This window comes from Carcharodon carcharias, chromosome 18 (assembly GCF_017639515.1).
Source record: "Carcharodon carcharias isolate sCarCar2 chromosome 18, sCarCar2.pri, whole genome shotgun sequence".
Taxonomy (NCBI): domain Eukaryota; kingdom Metazoa; phylum Chordata; class Chondrichthyes; order Lamniformes; family Lamnidae; genus Carcharodon; species Carcharodon carcharias.
The window spans coordinates 43,515,708-43,535,442 of record NC_054484.1 but is presented as its reverse complement, the minus strand read 5'-3'; the positions used below and the strand labels follow the sequence as shown (position 1 = coordinate 43,535,442).

General features: G+C 44.7%; 1 protein-coding gene across 1 annotated transcript in view; it reads left to right on the top strand.

The window, feature by feature from the left end:
* The window catches only part of stxbp5l (syntaxin binding protein 5L), a 598,592-nt gene that overhangs the window by 310,422 nt on the left and 268,435 nt on the right, over positions 1 to 19,735 (top strand). Inside the window, exons 9-10 of the mRNA XM_041210884.1 lie at positions 13,180 to 13,303; positions 17,017 to 17,095. Of these exons, the coding sequence (XP_041066818.1) occupies positions 13,180 to 13,303; positions 17,017 to 17,095 (203 nt within the window). The remainder of the gene's footprint in view (positions 1 to 13,179; positions 13,304 to 17,016; positions 17,096 to 19,735) is intronic.

The window sequence follows — 19,735 nt, the reverse complement described above, 5'->3', positions numbered from 1 at the left end:
TGTAGTATCTTGCTTTCATGCTATTCTTTGAATTTGTGTTTAGCTGATTCAGAACAGTGTAGGATATTCTCAACTGCGGCTGCCCGATTTCCTGCGTGATCCCTTCGCCTCCCTCCCAGACCATGGTTGGGTTCTCCTTATCCATTATTTCAGCCCATCAACCTCCATATTCAATGGATCATCATCTATCATTTCCTTCAAAAACCTTTGGGCCTTTTTGTTTAGCAACAGTAAGAGGCAATTTACAACATGAGATTATTAGACTTACATTATATGAATGTGACGGTAACAGGTGTGAGCTTCATTATAGAAATAAGCATCTTGAATTTATACAGCACATGTCACATTCTCAGGATAGCCAATGTGCTCCAAAACCAGTGATTATTTTTGACATATTATTGCTGTTATTCAAATGATGCAGTAGAACCTTTATATCTCCTTGTGTTTGTTTCCACACATCTTCACCACTACTAACCATAATGAATATAAAGGAAATGGAGCTGAGCATTACCTGGAAGTACATTTCAAGGGGCCAAAAGATGAAAACGTTTTTATCTAGTATGATTTTCTTCAATTTTTTTCTGCTAGTGCTTAGAATTTCTTGCGCCTTTGTGCCAACAATTTTGATTTTTTTTTTGCTCCCCTATATTATCACAGACATCAACAGATGATGTCATGAAATGGCATGTAGGGCGATCTTTTCACGGTCAACTTATGCATGAATTCAACTTCAATCTCTATGAAACAGATGGTTGGGTTCTAAGCTGCTCCATTATTTGCATGCAAATTCGTGATTGCACATTGGTTAGCCATTATTAGTTACCCATTATATGTCTGGTGCAAGCAATCAAAGACATTATAGGAAATGACTTTTTTCATTGACTTTTTTGTCAATCATTATCATCCACAGTAATCTCTCTTCTCAGTAGTCAACATGTTGGCTGGAATCTTCCAGCCACCACCACCACACCATACCACCACCCCCCCACCCCCCCACACTGCGCGGCAGAGCCAGTGAGCCATTGACATCTTCGTTCACATTGACAGGACCGGAAGATCCTGCTGGCATGAAGGGCTGGAAAATTCTGGCCGATGTCACTGCAGATACAGCTGGGAACACCACCACAAACATTTAATTGAGATTAATCCCAAAATTCTGGCATGGTCAGAGTGTAGGGCCTATGAATCTTTTCACTATTCTCAGTTATTTACAGTGTAGCCCAAAGCAATTAAACCCATAAATAGCTATAAGATTGACACTGAATACTAATTGTATTAACTCACTAAGGACAGATGGAGTTTCTAGTTCCAGGATACAAATACTGTTCTTACATTTTTAATAGTCTTTTAAAATATAGATACTATGGCATGAAGCTGCCAAAAGAATAACCTGAAAAGATCGCAATAGTCTAAATGCCATTAATCCTATTATTTTCGGTAATCTTATTAATACTATGATCAACATGATGGTTTGTTATATTCATAATTTCATATAAAATAAAATGTATTCACTATATTAATACTTTAAACAACACAGTGCCTACATTACTGACATCATGCCATAAATTTTAGTATTTTCAACCTAAGATAAAGACATCTTGAAAGCCAACATTACAAATGCACGTTACATGTAGGAGTCTCACCCACCAGCCTTATGGCCAGAAAATCATAGCTATATTGTCAAGACTACAGCTATTTTTGTGTTAGAAGCTAAGGACCAGGAGTAGACTGTTACAATCCCTCTAGTCTGTTGTGCTTGACAAGATGATGGCTGGCCTGTATCTTAGCTCTATTCACCTGCCAGGCTCCATGTATTTTAAAATCCGTGTCTAACAAAAATCTTTTGATCTCAAAATTAAAACTATTATTTGGACTAGCATCTATTATTTTTTGTAGGACAGAGTTTCGTGTTTCTACCACCTTTGGCATGAACAAGTAAGGCCTAACTTCTTTCCTAAATCTCCTGGCTATGATTTTAAGGTTATATTCCCTTCTCCTAGATGACTCCTTCCCCACCCCAACAGCAGAAAATTTAACTTTCTATCTACCCTATCAATTGTTTTCAAAATCCTAGAAATCTTAATCAAATCACCCCTCAACTTTCTATATTCCAGGTATACAAGCCTGGTTTTTGTCATTTTTCTCATAATCTAACCCTTGGAACCCTGGCAACATTTTGGTTACTGCACTTCTTCCTAGGCCAATATATCTTTCTAATGTGTGGTGACTAGAACTGTACACAGTACTCCAAATGTGGTTTAACCAGGGCTTTGTATAGCTGTAGCAAAGTTTCCTCTTGTTTATATTCTAAACCTCTGTCATAAAAGCTAACTTTCCATTAACCTTTTTGATCATATTTTTGTAACCTACCATTGCATTTTAGTGATCTGTGCCTCAGTATCCACCACCTTATGACAAGCAGCAGGCACTTGTGTAGTAGATTGGGGTTGCTCTCCATAAATTTCTTGCCCCCTCCCCAACCCTGCCCCACCTGTGGTGGGTGGTTAATATTGAGGCCATTGTGTTCCTGACCTCAAACAGATTTGTGAGTGACACTTGTAAAAGAAGACACATCCCACAATCCAAGTTGCCCTCCTGATAGTAATGTTGATATCAGCTATAATCTTTGTAATCCCCAATCGTTCATGAGACACCTCCTCCCCCCCTCCCCCCGCTTCCCTGAAAATTCCTTTGTCCTATCTGATAGATATGGACAGGTGCTGATGATGGATTTCCTTTGGTGGACTCAGCAGAAATTATATTTTGGCAGTTGCCCTTTAATCAATTTGTGATAGTGGTGAGTGCATCACTATTAGGCCACAGGGAGACAAATCTGCAAGATGAATGGGTGCAGAGTTTTCATTTGTACAGTCATGTAGCTTTTCAGTTATTTGACATTTCAAGCAATACACTGGAGTTTCACTAGCAAACAAGGGGGGGAGGAGCCATTCTCATTTACTTTGAACTATGGTTGGTACTCTGGTACCTGATCTGAGGCATTCGTCTTAATTTTCACCCTGTAGGAGTAGGGAACATAAAGGTATTGGCTTCAGTTGCTTTATTATCCGTCAACTTGAGAGAAAGAGAAAGCTAATTCAAGTAACATTCTGCACTTTGGTTGGATGGACATCAACCCATTTCTACCAAGAAAACCATCTAAGATCTCTGTTCTGTTCTGGAAAAAAGGCATTTTCAAATGGAAGCGGCTGGTCTCTCCTGTTCTCCAATTTGGAGATTTCTGTGCATGGTTTCTTCCTTTTTCTAATTCCCTAGGTAATGCAGAAGGAACTGGTAAATTCTGATCACCCTTCCTCATTAGCTGTGTTTCCTGATGACTTAGGTAATGAGCAGAGTCAGCATTCCTCCAACCCATCAGCAAGTTCTGTCCTTACAGATTTTGCATAGTGCCAGATACTTTTGGCTGACAGCATAGTTGTTAAATGGTATTGACTTCTCGATCTCTGTCTCCTTATGAGGATAATTGAGACACTATTCCCTTTCAGGAAATCTGCCTGTAGCTAAAGTTTATTATATTGTGGAATAAATTTTTAGAACGGTGCACCTAGGTCTAATATGCTTTGTCAAATGAGGGGTTCATTATATCCTCGGATAACTCCAGTGGTTGAGCTGAATCTGGAGCCCAATTCAACTCTAGTAGATGTGGCCACCATCATGGCCCTCATGAACCATTAGCATCAGGTTCTCATGGCTTTGTGTTTGCTTTGAAAACTATGCAGAAATTGCATCTAATTAGACTTTATTTAGATGTAACATCCATTTAGCTCAGATAAGTGGGGCTTTAATGTAGTCATCATAATTTTTGGGATATTCTAGAGTTAAGCATCACTGCTCACTCACGTAAGCAGATTTTATGTCCCCTCTGATGTGAAAATCATCTGTTTCTGTCCATTAACCAGCTACCATAGAAACCTTACTGCATAAATAGGCAATCGAAATAATATGCTGTCACATGAATTTAACTCATTATAGAAGGTAGGCTGAATAAAGACAAGGCATAGAGTGGGAATTTCTGGTCCCGCCAGCAGCAGGAATTGGCATGGTTGGGACAGTAAAATCTGGAGAACAGCTGAAAGTCTGCTGGTGGGACTGGAAAATCACACCTAAAGATTTTGCACTTGAAGGATCTATTTATGTAAGACAAACTAATGAAGAGTGGGCAACACATTCACTAGTTCAGGCAAGTTGGTGTGTATTGGTGCTGGTCCCATGCCCAGAGAAATGGAGAGGGTTTGCAGCAGAAAGGGCATTTAGCTGTAAAACCACCCACCAAAACCAAGAGCTGGTTGATATGAATGCTACCCAAACCCTGTGAGGAATGGGCAAGGGGTGCCATCCAATGGACAAGATGACTAAACAAGAGAACCTGAAGGAGAGGTGAAAAGATGACCAAACTCAAAATAGCAAGTCTATATGTTGGTAGTCTGTTGGCAGAAGCAATGAAGTAACTGACCTGATGGTGAGACAAGGAATACAAATCATGGGTCTCCAGAAAACAAAGTGGAAGGGCAGCAAAGCAGAGAAATTGGTAGTTACCCTGGCAGAACCCAAACTGTGCATCAGTGAGCAGGTTATTGCTAAGCAAGTGCCGCTTGATGACACCTTCCATCATTTTACTGATGATCAGAGTAGACTGACGTGGCAGTAATTGGCTGGGTTGGATTTCACCTGTTTTTGTGTACAGGACATACCTGGGCAATTTTCCACATTGCCGGACAGATGCCAGTGTTGTAGCTTTACTGTAACAGCTTGGCTAGGGGCGCGGCAAGTTCTGGAACACAAGTCTTCAGGACTATTGCCGGAATATTAGCAGAGCCCATAGCCTTTGCTCTATCCAGGGCCTTTAGCTGTTTCTTGATATCAAGTGGAGTGAATCAAATTGGCTGAAAACTGGCCTCTGTGATGCTGAGGAGGCCGAGTTGGATCATCCACTTGGTATTTTTGGCTGAAGATTGTCGCAAATGCCTCAGCCTTGTCTTTTGCACTGATGTGCTGGGCTCCCCCATCACTGAGGATGGCGATATTTGTGGACCTTCTTCCTCCGGTGAGTTGTTTAATTGTCCAACATTACTTACGACTGGATGCGGCAGGACTGAGCTTAGATCCGATCCGTTGGTTGTGAATCACTTAGCTCTATCCGTCGCTTACTGCTTCTGTTGTTTGGCATGAGAGTGGTCCTGTGTTGTAGCTTCACCAGGTTGACACTTCATTTTCATGTATGCTGGTGCTGCTCCTGCCATGGCCACTTGCACTCTTCATTTAACCAGTGTTGATCCCTGGCTTGATGGTAATGGTAGAGTGGGGGATATGCCAGGCCAATAGGTTACAGATTGTGTTTGAGTACAATTCTGCTGTTGCTGATGACCCACAGCACTTAGTTGTGAGTTGCTAGTTCTGTTTGAAACCTATCCCGTTTAACATGGTGATAGTGCCACAAAACACAATGGAGGGTATCCTCAATGTGAAGACGGGACTTCGTCTCCACAAGGGCTGTGTGGTGGTCTCTCCTACCGTTACTGTTATGGACAGATGCATCTGCGGCGAGCAGGTTGGTGACGATGTGGTCAAGTATGTTTTTTTCTCTTGTTAACTCTCTCACCAGCTGCTGCAGACCCAGTCTAGCAGTTATGTCCTTTAGGACTCAGTCAGTAATGGTGCTACTGAGCCACTCTTGTGATGGGCTTTGAAGCCCCCCACCCAGAGTACATTCTGCACCCTTGCCACCCTCAGTGCTTCCTCCAGATGGTGTTCAACATGGAGGGGTACTGATTCATCAGCTGAGGGGGAATGGTACATGGCAATCAGCAGAAAGTTTTCTTGGCCATGTTTGACCTGATGCCGTGAGATGTCATGGGGTCCGGAGTTGATGTTGAGGACTTCCAGGGCAATTCCCAATTGTATACCACTGTGCCGACACCTCTGCTGTTTCTGTCCTGCCAGTGGGACAGGACATACCCAGGGCTGATGATGATGATGTCTGGGACATTATCTTAGGTATGATTCCATGAGTATGAATTTGTCAGGCTGTTGTTTAACTAGTCTGTGAGATAGCTCTCTTAGTTTTCGCAGAAACCTCCAGATGTTAGTAAGGAAGACTTTGCAGGGTTGACATAGCTGGGTTTGCCATTGTCGTTTCCAGGGCCCAGGTCGATGCCAGGTGGCCTGTCCGGTTTCATTCTTTATTGACTTGTTCTTAGTAGTTTGATACAGCTGAAAGGCTTGCTGGGTCATTTCATAGGGCCATGAAGAGTTAACCATATTTCTGTGGGTTTGGAGTCACATTTAGGCCAGACCAGGTAAGGACTTCAAATTTCCTTCCCTAAAGGACATTAGTGAACCAGATGGGTTTTTACAACAATGGATAATGATTTCGTGGTCATCAGTAGAATTTTAATTTCAGACATTTATTGAATTCAAATTCCATCATCTTTTATTTCTATTCGTTCATGGGATGTAGGTGTCATTGGCTAGGCCAACATTTATTGCCCATCCCTAATTGCCCTCGCTGAGAGGGCATTTTTAAGAGTCAACCACATTGCTGTGGGTTTGGAGTCACATGTAGGCCAAACCAGATAAGAACGACAGACATTAGTGAACCAGATAAGTTTTTACAACAATTGGCAATTTTTTCATGGTCCAGATTTTTATTGAATTCAAATTTCACTATCTGCCATGGTGGGATTAGACCCTGGGTCCCCAGAACATTACTCTGGGGGCAGAATTTTCCAAGCCCACTGGTGGTGAGCATGATAGCTGGAGTGCACGGAAAATCTGGCGTGACCTGCTTCATGATGCCATCAAGGCTGATCGCAATAATCCGCTCAGCCTGCCAACGGTGGGCTGCATTTCGCACCATTGGTTGGCAGGGAGCTAATTGTAATACATCAGAATATAATTAAAAGTCCATCCCGCCAGGCTCTTGGAACCCCGCCGTATCATCCATCCACGTCGGCAATAAAGCACACCGACATGTTTCACAACAGCATGCAGGCGACGTGCACTTGGCGGCCTTCACTTTTGGGGGAACTGAGGTGGGTGAGTAGCAGCATTCTCCACAGCTCGCCTGTTGTTTACAGGCCTCAGGGGCACCGGGGGGCGGGGACAACTGATGCCTGTCCCCGGAGGTGACTGCTGAGGGGTGGGGGGCGTCCAGGGGCAAGTGCTGGCCAGCCTCAGAGGCGACTGCTGGGGATGGGGTCAAGAGCTAACTTGGTGCTGCATCCCGTGCACAGGCAATCAAGGTGGGGGGCTGGGTAAGCGAGGGAAGTGGCCACGCAGTAGGGACAGCTGTATAAACTGACCACGCCTCTGCAACTGAGACAGATCAGGCACAGCCACAGTGATATGATTGGAGTCGGGCTCGTAGCCTGCCCACCCATGCAAGCAACATGGAGGCACCAATGGGCCACCAAGTGCTCCATACCTTACCCCCTCATCACCGCTCCCCCACGCCCCCTGGCACAGACTTCGAGTCCACCACCACTTTATTGGACCACAGAGCAGTTGGGCTGCACATGTTGTACAATCTCCTCGCCAACACTGGCCATATAGAAGTCACTGCTGGAGGAGTTCACAGCCCTTTGCAATCTCAACATCCCAGTTTGGACCAGTGTCCCGCATGTCACAGGTTGACAGGGGAGCCATGCAACACACTCATCTCTGTCCATCTGAGGGGTGACCCGTACTCTCAGGGAAACATTAAGGGACGGTCACACAGGGCCAGGAAAGGTGCTAAGTACAGCCATGATAACCACGTCTCTCTTTCTTTCATGCTGCAGGAGGACCACGACAGGATCATGGAACCTGGTGACATAGCTGTATGCCTGATGGCATACGGAGACCGTAGAAGATGGAGGAGAGAGCAACTGAGGCGCCTGGCCACACAAAGGCAGGAGCAGCAACCTCATGAAGAAGGGGCAGCAGAGGCACCCCACATATGCTTCCCAGAAGCGACAGCGAGGTGTGGCTGGTCAGTGCCTAGCGACACCTAGGGTCCATAGATGCCGCCTGCCATCCCTACAGATGACTGAGAACCAGTGTTGTTGACGACTGCGCATGCCTAGGGACCTGGTGGCTCACATCTTCCACTTACTGCAGGATTTGGTGCCAAGGGGTAATGGAGGGCATCCACTGCCAGTGGCTGTGAAAGTGACCGTGGTGCTCAATTTCTATGTCAGTGGCTCCTTTCAGGCTTTCACAGGTGAGCTTTATGGGATTTCACAATCCACCATCCACAAATGCATCCATGAGGTCACGGATGCCATCTTCTCCATGGCACACAACTTTGTGCATTTCATCCAGGACCGGGACAGCCAGGATGCAAGGGCCATTGGATTTGGCCTGACCTTAGGATTCCCACAGATGCAGGATGCAATTGACTGTACTCATGTGGTGCTCAGGTCTCTGTCGCTACACTCGGTGGACTTCATCAACTGCAAGGACTTCTGCTCATTGAACATGCAGCTGGTATGCAACCACCAGAAATACATCTTGCAGGTGTGCTCATGGCTTCGCGGGAATGTGCACGATGCCTGAGTCGCTCACAGATCCCTGGAGTATTCCAGGGTCCACAGGTTGCAGGGCTGGCTTCTTGGGGACAAGGGCTACCTGCAGAGGCTGTGACTGATGACACCTGTGCATTGGGCCTCAGACTGCAGCAGAGTGATGCTTTAATGAGGCTCATGCACCAGTTTGCAACTTGGTGGAGCAGACTATCGGAATACTGAAGATGCGATTCAGGTGCCTACACCAGTCTGTTTGAGGCCTGCAATACAGTCTGCAGAATGTGTCACGCATCATTGTCGTCTGTTGCGCCCTTTACACCCTGGTGCTGCAACGGGGAGTGGAGCTGCCTGAAGAGGAAATGGAGGAGCTGCACATCCCCTCCGATGAGGAGGATGCCAACGGGGATGAGGGTGAGGGGTGACAATGGCGGGGACGAGGCAGGTGCACTTGGGAGGCCCTTATAGCTGCCAGATTTGTGGAGGATGATGATGACATGCAGTGAGGTGTCTCCATAGATCCTCACATCGCAGTTGTGAACGTTTGACTCCAGTCTGGCTTATGGCAGTGCCAATACCCTCTGTGAGAATGCTCCTGTCATGGAGATGCAGTGGAGGCCCTAATAGTCGCTCGAGCTCAGGCGGATGATGACAACATGCAGTAAGGACACTCCATAAATCTTCACATAGCCTCTGAGAATGTCTGACTCCTGTCTGGCCGAGGGAAGCTCGCTTGAGCTCCATAATCAGAACCATCTCAGAGACGCAGCCTTGAAACTTTAGACGCATCTTATGCTGTGTCTGCCTTCAGCACCTCAGCCCTTCAGGAACTAGCGCACAGCATCACTGGTCACAGATGCTGGTATGATAAGGGCCAGCCCCATGTTAAAGGTGCTGAGAGCACACAGAGAGAATGAGAGAACTCTGTGGCTCCTGCCCACTACAATCTGGCAGCAATGACCAGCGCTGCCGACATGCAGGCATCAGTAGTGTTTCCAGGGAGCATGAGGCCGGACCATCACTGTGGTCTGAAGGCTGCACAAAGCACAGGGAAGACGCCCTGGACTGAAACACCTGCCTTTTATCTTGTGCAGAAAGGTTTCACGTCTGAGTGACAAGAACACTGCTCATCAGAACAAGGAGTCACAGGCAGGGAGACATTCTTAGGAGTTTATTGACAATTGTGAACAGTAAATACAAGTGATCAACACGGTGGCCAGGCTGTGCAACTACTTTTACCTAACTTTTCCTGGTGCTACGTCATGGTACTCCCCGGACATCCACAACAGAGGTGGATGCAGCCTGCGAACTGTGATGCCTTGTCTGTGATAACTTTTGTGGGCATCTTCTGGAGGGCTCCAGCCTCCTTTTGGGGTCCTGTTGTGTGGCAGTGGCACCTTCCTTGGACTGTCAAGCTGGAGCTGCGGTGGTCACAGGAAGATGGGATTCAAATGGGCCGGTCACTCCCAGAGTCACCTGGGTGGATGGCTCCGGAGTGTGCAGCTGCTGATCCTCCTCCCTATGGGTGCCTGAGGGCCCTTGGCTGACTCCATGAGCTGAAGGGGTAGCTAGAGTGAGATCAAACTGCCCAGCACCCCCTCTCGCATACACACTGTTGGAGGCCAACTATGGCATTAGCGATGGAGTTAAACCCGCGCAGCAGAGCAAGAACGATGTCCTGGAACAAGGTCTCCATGGCGGCCGCCATCCTGCCAGTGTTGACCTCAGTGCGTTGCAATGCCGGCACTATCGCCTCAGCCTGAAGATGGACAGACTCTTCCATTGTGCCTTGCAATCTGAGGAGTGCAGTGGACATCCCTTCCTGATGTTCCCGAGCTTGCCTTTGCAGCTAAAGCAACTGTGACATGACCAAGTCCAGAGACTCGTCATCTGACTTGGACTCAGCAACGTTCAGGCCTCCAGCGGTCCTCCGAGTTCTGGGGACCCGGAAAGGCCCTGCCTCAGAAAGTGTGATGTGCTCACCGGATTGTGATCCCAAGGCTACTCTAAAGCTAGGTCCCATTGAGGTGTGTGTCTCTGCACTGGTGGAGGGTGTGAATAAGCACTATGATGGGACTTCAGGGAGGGTGCCTTCAGATCCCTCTTCAGAGCTGTCTTCAGAGCTTGATTGGAGGCCCTGGGTCATGGACTCTGTTGGCTGTTTGGCAGATGTGCCTGTGAAAGCAAGGGGAGGTAATTAGTGCATGGCAGTGGCATGTGAAAGAGGACACATCACGCACGGCATGGTTGCCTGGTGGATGTTGCACCGCTGGATCCCCACTAGAGCAGCGCCGACCTCATTGCCATCCAACTGGATGACTCTGTTTTCGAATTCAGAACTTTGAACTCTGGCATCCCTCCATCTGCCTGCGACCTTTCCCTCCTGTTATGTGCCAGTTTGTTCTGCATGGATAGAGATAGGGAGAATGTATCAAGACGCCTGCCGAGCCGGATGATACGTATGCTTGACTTGTGTGGGTGGTGACTGGTCCATGGACAGGATGATGACAATGACGGTGTGTGTGAAGGAGCGAATGGTGATGTCCTTTGCACTGGCAGTGAGCAAGGGCCCTGTGGATGTGTGATGGGTTTGTGAGTGTGTGAGTTGGGAGTGATGAACAGAGTGACTTACCCTGTTTGAACGGATGAGATCATTCATCCTTTTGCGGCACTGGCTAGCTGTCCTCCTCTGCAGGATGTTTGTGGTGATCACTGCTGCCACCGCCTCCCCAAGCTGGGTTGGTGAGTTTGCTGCCCATCCTGTGGCCAGTGTGGGGGCTACAGCACATCCCAGCAGGCCTCCACAGCATCCAGTTCCTTGAGGAACCCATCACTGAAGTGGGGGGCTGCAGTTTTTTTTCTTTTACTGGCCATGACTCCCAGGCAGAGGTGGTGAGCTGGTGGCGATGAGCACTTTGCTGGCGGCTGCCTTTTATAGATGGTGACCAGTGTGATGCAACAGCGGGGTGATGGCAGGCAGGCAAATGAGAGCCCGCTCGCCATGGAAACAGTGTGTTTTGAGGCTTTGCAGGACGATACAACATGAAAACCCTCCATTTTCATCGGTGGGTAGGATTCCATTTTACCTGTCCGCTACCACACATAGTGCAATCCTGGGAAAATTCTGCCCTGGGCCTTTGGATTACTAGTCCAGTTACAATACCATTACGCCACTGCCTCCCCACCGCACACCAGTGCATTGGATCCAACTTGCTCAATCTTTCCTCCTAAGACAACACCTTCATCTCAAGAATTAACCTAGTGAAACTTCTCTGACCTGCCTCCGAGCCATGATTATTTTTGAAGCATTTTATGATTCTGCCCATTAAATCAGGTTTCTGCCTCCTGTGTTATTCTAGAATTTGCCAGATCGGCAATATTGGGCCTGTGTCTAGAATAAATGCAGACTCAGCATAATCATTCAAATGGGATAGGGAGTGAGTGTTCCCAGCATGGTTCAACTATTGAGTATACAGACAGAGCTATACCAGGCAGAAGAAACCAGAAATTGGAGCATGTGTTAAAGCATTCAGCCACTGAACTGAAGGAGGTGAGCAAGAAAAAGCCTGTGCCTGAAAAGCTCCCATCATCTGAGAAGTTGGTGGGGGGCACATCCCTGCCAACTCCAGCAGCCCTGAATGCCATTTTATGCTATAATGAGCATTGATTGGCATAAGGCAGGACTTCCGCTCACAGACTTCCAATCTCACATGAGAGGAAGTCCGCCCAGGCACAGCGCTGCAGTGGTTAGAAGAAGCACTGCAGGGAGCTGCCTGGAACGAAGCCCCGGGACCTGGAGGACAGGTAAGTGGCAGGGGCCCCAATGCAGCGAGGGTCGGTGATGTATGGGGGCATTGTGAGGGGGGCAATCGTAGTCTCGGGAGATAGGTCAGGGAGGCGGAGGGATGGCCGGAGGTCACTGAGCCCTAAGCGGAGGGCGCCCCCAGTCAGATGGGTCTTCTGATAGTGGCAATCTCCCTCAACTGAGATCCTCCTCAACTGAGATTGAACTCAGTTTATTTCCAACCTTCTACCCCTGAGCTGTCATCTGCCCACCAGCCTAAATATTGAGGCTAGGCGGGAAATGGCCATTAAGTGGCCACTTAAGGGCCTTAATTTGGCAAGGGTGGGCTTCCTGACACAGGCCCTGCCCACCCCACTGTAAAATCGGTACCAGAAAGGTGCGGGCGGACCCCGGAGAGAATCCCATCCATGCAATTTCATGTTCCCCCCCCACCTCGTCTCAGAACCTGCCGGGTGTGGGTTAGCAGAAAATTCTGGCCATGGACACATACTGAAGACTTTGGAGCGTGGATACACAGAAGAACATCTAATCTGAAGACTGATAAAATTACTTATAAATTGTTGAGCCTAGGTTAAAAAACCAATGACAGCATATTGCTTGAATCTAGGGGCAATATAATTTCATATCTATTAGAGTTCAATGGAATGACTTATTTTGCACAGTCAATCTGCATGGGTGTCAAATGCTTTCTAATGTGCATAAGTAGATTACATTTAATTTTACCATTACATATTGAATGTAAAGTATAAGGGCACATTAATCTGTAACATCAATGTTAAATTGCTTGAATGACACCAATAAAGCATAATGTATTACTCACAAAATATAATTTACTTACTATAACTTTACTTATAGGCCATCCATTCTGTCAGCTGGCATCATGAAGGGAGACAGTTCATGTGTAGCCATTCAGATGGTAGTTTAACCCAATGGAACTTGAAAAATCCAAGCAAACCTTTTCAGATCATAGTACCACATGGTAAGCACTTCTGAAAGCTAATAGGTAAGTGTAGGTGTATATTACCTTAATTTGCATTATGTCTTTAAAAAAATTAACATAGAATATTTATGTATTTTCCAATATCTTTGGACGTTGCAAAAATGGATGCCTTCCAATGGTGTATGAACTTGTTCAGTCTGGCTCATTGGCTTGAACTGGACACGGAGAATGATTCCTCTGCCAAAATCAGTAGGCCTGAGGCACACCCACTGTCTTATTACAGGGTGTCAGGTCAGGTGGTGAAGAATATTTCAATCTTGGGCCATTAAGTTATCAATAGTGGCACTCAGGTAGAACCTAGGATGGGGGAAACGATCAGGAGTGAGGGGAGAGAGTTGGAGAAATGGGGAACTGATGGAAGGAAATGGTCAGGAAAGATAGGGGCGAATGGAGAGTGGAATTGGAAGGAGGCAACTGAGAGAAAACTGAGTGGGGCTGATGATTGTATTCAGTAGTGCTGTGCACCTCTATTGGCTCCATGTTCAGATAAGTACTTTTTAAATTTACATTTTTGTTGATGGCCTCCAAGAAACCATTTAGGCTGTGCTAGTTAGGCCATCACATTTCCTGAACACAGTCACCCAATGCCAACAGTGTTCAGGGCAGCTTAGTTTTGTAAATGGGGATTCAAAGAGGTGTTTTGTCCCTAAATTTTCATATACAAGTGTGATAATCCTCCCCACAGCTGTGGAGAGGAAAAAAAACAAAGAAAAAATTTTAAAGCGAAATACTGCGGATACTGGAAATCTGAGGCAGAAACAGAAAATGCTGGAAAAACCCAGCAGGTCTGACAGCATCTGTGGAGAGAGAAACAGAGTTGATGTTTCAAGTCCGTATGACCCTTCTTCTCTGAAGAAGCTCCACAGATGCAGTCAGACCTGCTGAATCTTTTCAGCATTTTCTGTTTTCGTTTAAGAAAAAATTTAAGGTTAGTTCTGAAAATTCTGGAAAATTAATCTACAATCCTAACCTTAGAATTAAGGCATAAACTTAAAATTAGAGCTTGGCCATTAGGGAACCAAATCAGGAAGCTCTTTCTTCCACAAAGGATAATAGAAATTTGGAACTCTCTCTCCATATCCCACCTCCATAAAAGCAATGGATGCTGGGGCAATTGGAGCTTTCAAGACTGAGATAGACGATTTTTGTTAGGTAAGGACATCAGGGATATGAAACAATGACAAGAAAATGAAGTTGAGGTGCAGTTGAAGGTTCAATATCAAGTTACTTGCTCCATCTCATTATAGGAATGTGTTTCCTCACTTATTGGACATGTACAATGATGCAAATGAGTGTGTTTCCTTAGCAAGGAGCTGAATTTTCACAACTGAGGCAGGAAACAGGAGCTGGGTATGTTTTTGGGTGAGAAACCCACCACTGAGAGGGAAACTGATTAAAGTTAAGATTTTCATATGGGTAAGCCCTTAATTGGCATGGAGATGGGCTCCCAATCTAACGAAGGGTGGTGGGCAGGCTCTCAAAGCTGAAAGGCCACCCAGAGGCCTTCCAGCTTTAGATAGGCATCTATCTTCAGAAGAAGGTAAATAAAACTGGTATTAGACTCAACAAGAAGGTGCCCTCTAAGCAACTTCTTAACAAAATTAATAAAACTATAAAAAGCTGCCATGCCACCAGTGTGCAGGGAATGGGGAGAATCCCTCTACAGGGTGGTCTTTGACTTTACTCCAACATGCAGGCCGGGTTGGCCTGTTGGACAACTAGGAGTGCTGGCATCCTTGCCTACTGCTGAGCGCCTGCCTCCAGGCAGTTGACCTGCCCCCTGTCACATGAGGAAACTAGGCCGACTGGAAAATCCCTAACCTTTAACAAAGCCCTTAATAAGCATAATTGCCTGCCTGTCTCATGGGACAGGCAATCTTTCCAGGCTCTGAACGTGTCTGCCTAAAAATGGCTGGCTCCAGGAATGGCATCCATATATTGAGTTGCTGTCCATGGCACTATTTTCACACCCCCGCCCTTCCGGCCTTCTTCTTGACTTCCACGAGTGGGGTGGGGCAGGGGTCAGGGGGGCCGAAAGTTCATCCTAAGACATTTACCCATTTTAACTTCATTGATGCTGTTGAGTGTATGGCCCTTTAAAGACAAGTGTGATTTTAATTGCACCCTTCAAGGTCTAAACTGCACTGGTTCCGCAACACAAAAATCACACCCAAGTGCAGTTTTGGAATCAAAATATTAGCATTAAACTATAGCAATTTACAGAATGGAAAGAGGTAATTTGCCTTATTGTAAATGTGCTTTTATTTTGCTGAAGCAAACCAAAACTAATACCATTGCTCCACTTTCTCCATGTGACAAAAAAGGATGTGCTACACTCTTTATTCAATACAGAAAACCAGATGAAGCAAATTCCACCTGATTGCAATAATTATTCCCTTTTGGAAATAGAAAAGATTGCTGTGATTTATCCATGCATCATGGAATTTTTCTATTAACATTTTGTGCCATCAGCTCTGAGCAGTACAATCACACCATTTGTCTGATTCCAATTGTGCCACCAAAGCATGAGCTGCATGTTGAGATTCACTAACAACATGATTTATGTAATTAGATTATTGGTAGAAAAACAATGATAGCTCATTGACACATTTTAAGTCGCATTTTCTGATTTTGAAAAGTCGTTGATTCAGTTAACCTTTTAGCTACCGACTTGGATGAGTAAAAAAAATACAAAGATTTCAATTTTGGTACAGTGACGTCACTAACTATATTCTCATTGGAAACCAATTATCGCTAAATTGTGCATTCAGGAGTTCATTTATGTTAGATTATGGTCACAGAACACTGAAAACTGTTATGAACAGAATTATGGTGGCAACATCACAGAATTACCTGTTTGGAACTACACCAAATAGAAGCAAGAACCCATTAGAGGAACACAGAAATTTGGGAGCAGGATGAACAAGGTAGGGAATAGAAGAATTGGCAAGAAGCCAAGAAAGGTTGCAAGATTCCAAAAAAGAGTAAGAAATGGGAAAACATATTGAACTGATGAGCAAAGGAGAATTTAAATGTAGTCCGCAAAGTTGAAATTGGTAGGCTAGATCTGGACTGTTGTTTTTATTTTGTACATTCTTTGACATCTATGATGGAGTAGATAGCTATAACTATTGACTTCTTAAAAGGTTCAACAACACCTGTTGAAGAATATTGGTACGTTGTGTGCAGTTATAAAAATAGATTTGCCTTGCAGACTTAAAGATACATTGTAAACCAATTACAGAGTTGGGAAATAACAGTAAATTAAATTCAGCTCTGACCTCAGAGATTTGCATTTTACTGTTGGGCAGTAAATGGAAGCAAATCTAAGTGAACATCCTGTGAAAATACTAATAACAAAGCAAAGATCAGATGTCACGTCTGTTCTTATCAGTTTAACATTTGGTATGTCTCCATCTGGGGACCACGTATTTAATTGATTTTAGTAACAGGAAAATGAAATGGTGGGGAAGGGGGTGTGTGGGGCATGTTTGGTCATCTCCTCCTTGGGCTGCTGTGGTATTGCACTGCTCCGAGTATTAGCACATAATACCCCTTGGGAAGGCTGGGGATAATCTCTAAAATAAAAAAAATAAAACTATGACAAGAACAGCCAATCTGAACTAGCCTTGATGCTGGAGTAATCACTGTCCACTCCAATATTATATCCATTTCCCTCTTTTATTGAATAGGAAAAGTCCAGCGGGATGGGAAAAAACCTGAGCCGTGTAAACCAATCCTAAAAGTAGATCATAAGACGTGTAGATATAGGTAAGTGCAGTAATTTGTATTTATCAATTGCATCTTTAAGACTACCCCTGGAAAATACACATTACTAATAAAAGGGGTTTTTCAACAACCTCAAGAGAATTTGCTAAATTTTGGCAGATCAGTTTTTTGTTGCTTGTTCCATTTCAGTTCACTGGAGCTTAATCAGACAAACTTCAACACCAAGTCATAGAAGGAGATATTAAGACAGGTGATTAAAAGCTTTGGTTAGAGATAGGTTTGTAAAGAAGAAGTCATATTTTCTTCACTGAGGCTGCTAGACTTGCTAAGTATTTTCAGCTATTTCTGTTTTTATTTTAAAATCAAGGTGTTGGTTGAATGGGAACCATTGTAAGTCAGTAAGGACGAGTGATAGGTGAGATTTAGTGCTGCTTAGAATACTGCAGCAGAATTTTGGATGAGCTCAAGTTTATGAAAGATGGGAGTCCAGCCAACACAGCATTTTAATAGCCAAATCTAGAGGTAAGGAAAGAATGGATGAGGATTTCATCAGCAAATAAGCTAAGGCTCCGGGGGTGGGTGGGTGAGGTGGGATTTGGACAATGTTATGGAGATGTGTTCAGCTGCTTTTGTGATGGGCAGACTATGGGGTTAAAAGCTGAACTCAAGGTCAAAAAGGAAACCAGGGTCATGAATAGCCTGGTTCAGCCTTAAAAAATAGTCAGGAAGAGGGATGGAATGAGTGGTGAGGAAATGGAGCTTGTAATGGGAAACAAAGTCGGTGGTTTCTGTCTCACCAATGCTTAATTGAAGGAAATTGCAGTCCACCAAGGACTGGATGTTTGTCATGCAGTCTGACAACACTGAGACAATGGAGGGATCAAGAGAGATGGTGGTGAGGAGAAGCTCCATGTTGTCAGCAAACATATTGAACATGTCTATGGATGATATCAATGAGGGGCAGTACGTAAGCGAGAAATAGGAAGAGACCAGAATTAGATCCTTCGAGGATTTGAGAGGTAACATTGTGAGAGCTGAAAGAGAAGCCAGTGAAAAAAATTATATGTCAATTTCTAAATAGGTAAGAGTAGAACCAGAAAAGGATATCCCACTCAGCTCAACAATGGAGGAGAAGCATTGGAAGAGGAAGAGGATGATGTGATCAATTGTGTAAAAGGCTGCAGAGAGTTCAAGAAAGATGAGGAGTGAAAGTGCACCACAGTCATGGAGAATGTCATTTTTGACTTTGATTCAGTCTGCTTCAGTGCTGTAGCAAAGGCAGAACCTTGAAAAGGTTCAAACTTGGAGTTGCGGGAAAGAGGGGTGACATTTCCAAGGACTTTGGGGAGAAAAGGAAGGTCGGAGATAGGGCACCTTCATGATCAAACATTGGTTCAAGAATTTGGGGTTATATCTCATTGTATGCAATAGAAGACATATTGGATGAAAAACCCACTAGCAGCATCGACTTCACATTTGAGGACCAGTTTCCATTGACCTAATATCTCAAAGAATATCTGAAGCAAAGATCAGTCAAATTGGCTAATTCCAAAGATGTCTCTAGTGGCAACTTGGAATAATTCTGCCACACTCAGAATTTTCAAGACTTTTACAGCCACTGGCAGTGAAGTGGGGATGGGCTGTATTGCATGCACTGCGCACGCATAACTGACTGATGACTTACAGCTGCTACAACCGTTGCTTCTGGGAGGTAGGAACACTTTACTCTGTAAATTCTGGAGTACTGGTGGGTGTATCCTGTGCAACTGCATGTTACCTAATCAATATGGTCACTTATCTATCCAGTCTTAACCGGTCACTTATCTATCCAGTCTTAACCAGAATAGCTTTACTACCTGTTCCCACACTGTTACCTTTGAAATCCCCAAAAGATCTATCCTTGGTCCTCTCCAGCTTCTCATTTACATGCTGCTCCTCAATAGTATCAACCAAAAACACAGCATCAGATTCCAGAGCAGAAATTTCTTATAATTAAATATTGAGAAGACAAAAGCCATTTCTTCGTCATTTGGTTTGATCCCAGGAAGTGAAGGAATCTTCAAGAGTTTGAGAAGTAGCCAAAAGCTTTTTGAGAAGAAGTAATAAGGAAAAATGGGAGGTTAAGTTGAGAATTTTAGTTTTAAGTATATGTGATTCTGTTTTATAATGCTTTTTGATGTAAAGTATAAGTATTCACCTAAGGACAGTGTTTATTTAGTAGTGTTTGCTTTTCTTGTTTTTTGTATAGTAAAATTCACCACGGAATCTTGTGGTGTAATTTCTTTCAGTTAATCGGTGGATGTTGAAATTTCTCTTTAAATGTTAATAGTCTCTAACAGGTTCATAATATCTGAAACAACAAGTGTGATGAAACAAGATGGACCCTATTCTGGGGCTATTTAAAGAGCCAGAAGACAAGTTGCACCTGTGGTGCTTTTAACATGCCTGTACTCAGGCAAAGTTGTTGGAAGCAATGTGAGATGCTGGTAGAATTTGGAGATTTTTACTGATCACAGGAAGGCAGAAAATAACATTGCCTTGTGTAGGTATGGGGACAGTGGTTGCAGTGCCACTTGGGTCTGCAACATGAACAAGACACACAGAGGAGTAAGCTCTCCTTAAGAGGCCTTATCCAGAAAGGGTCTTCCGGGAACACCATTCCTACAGTGAGCCAGAAGCAGT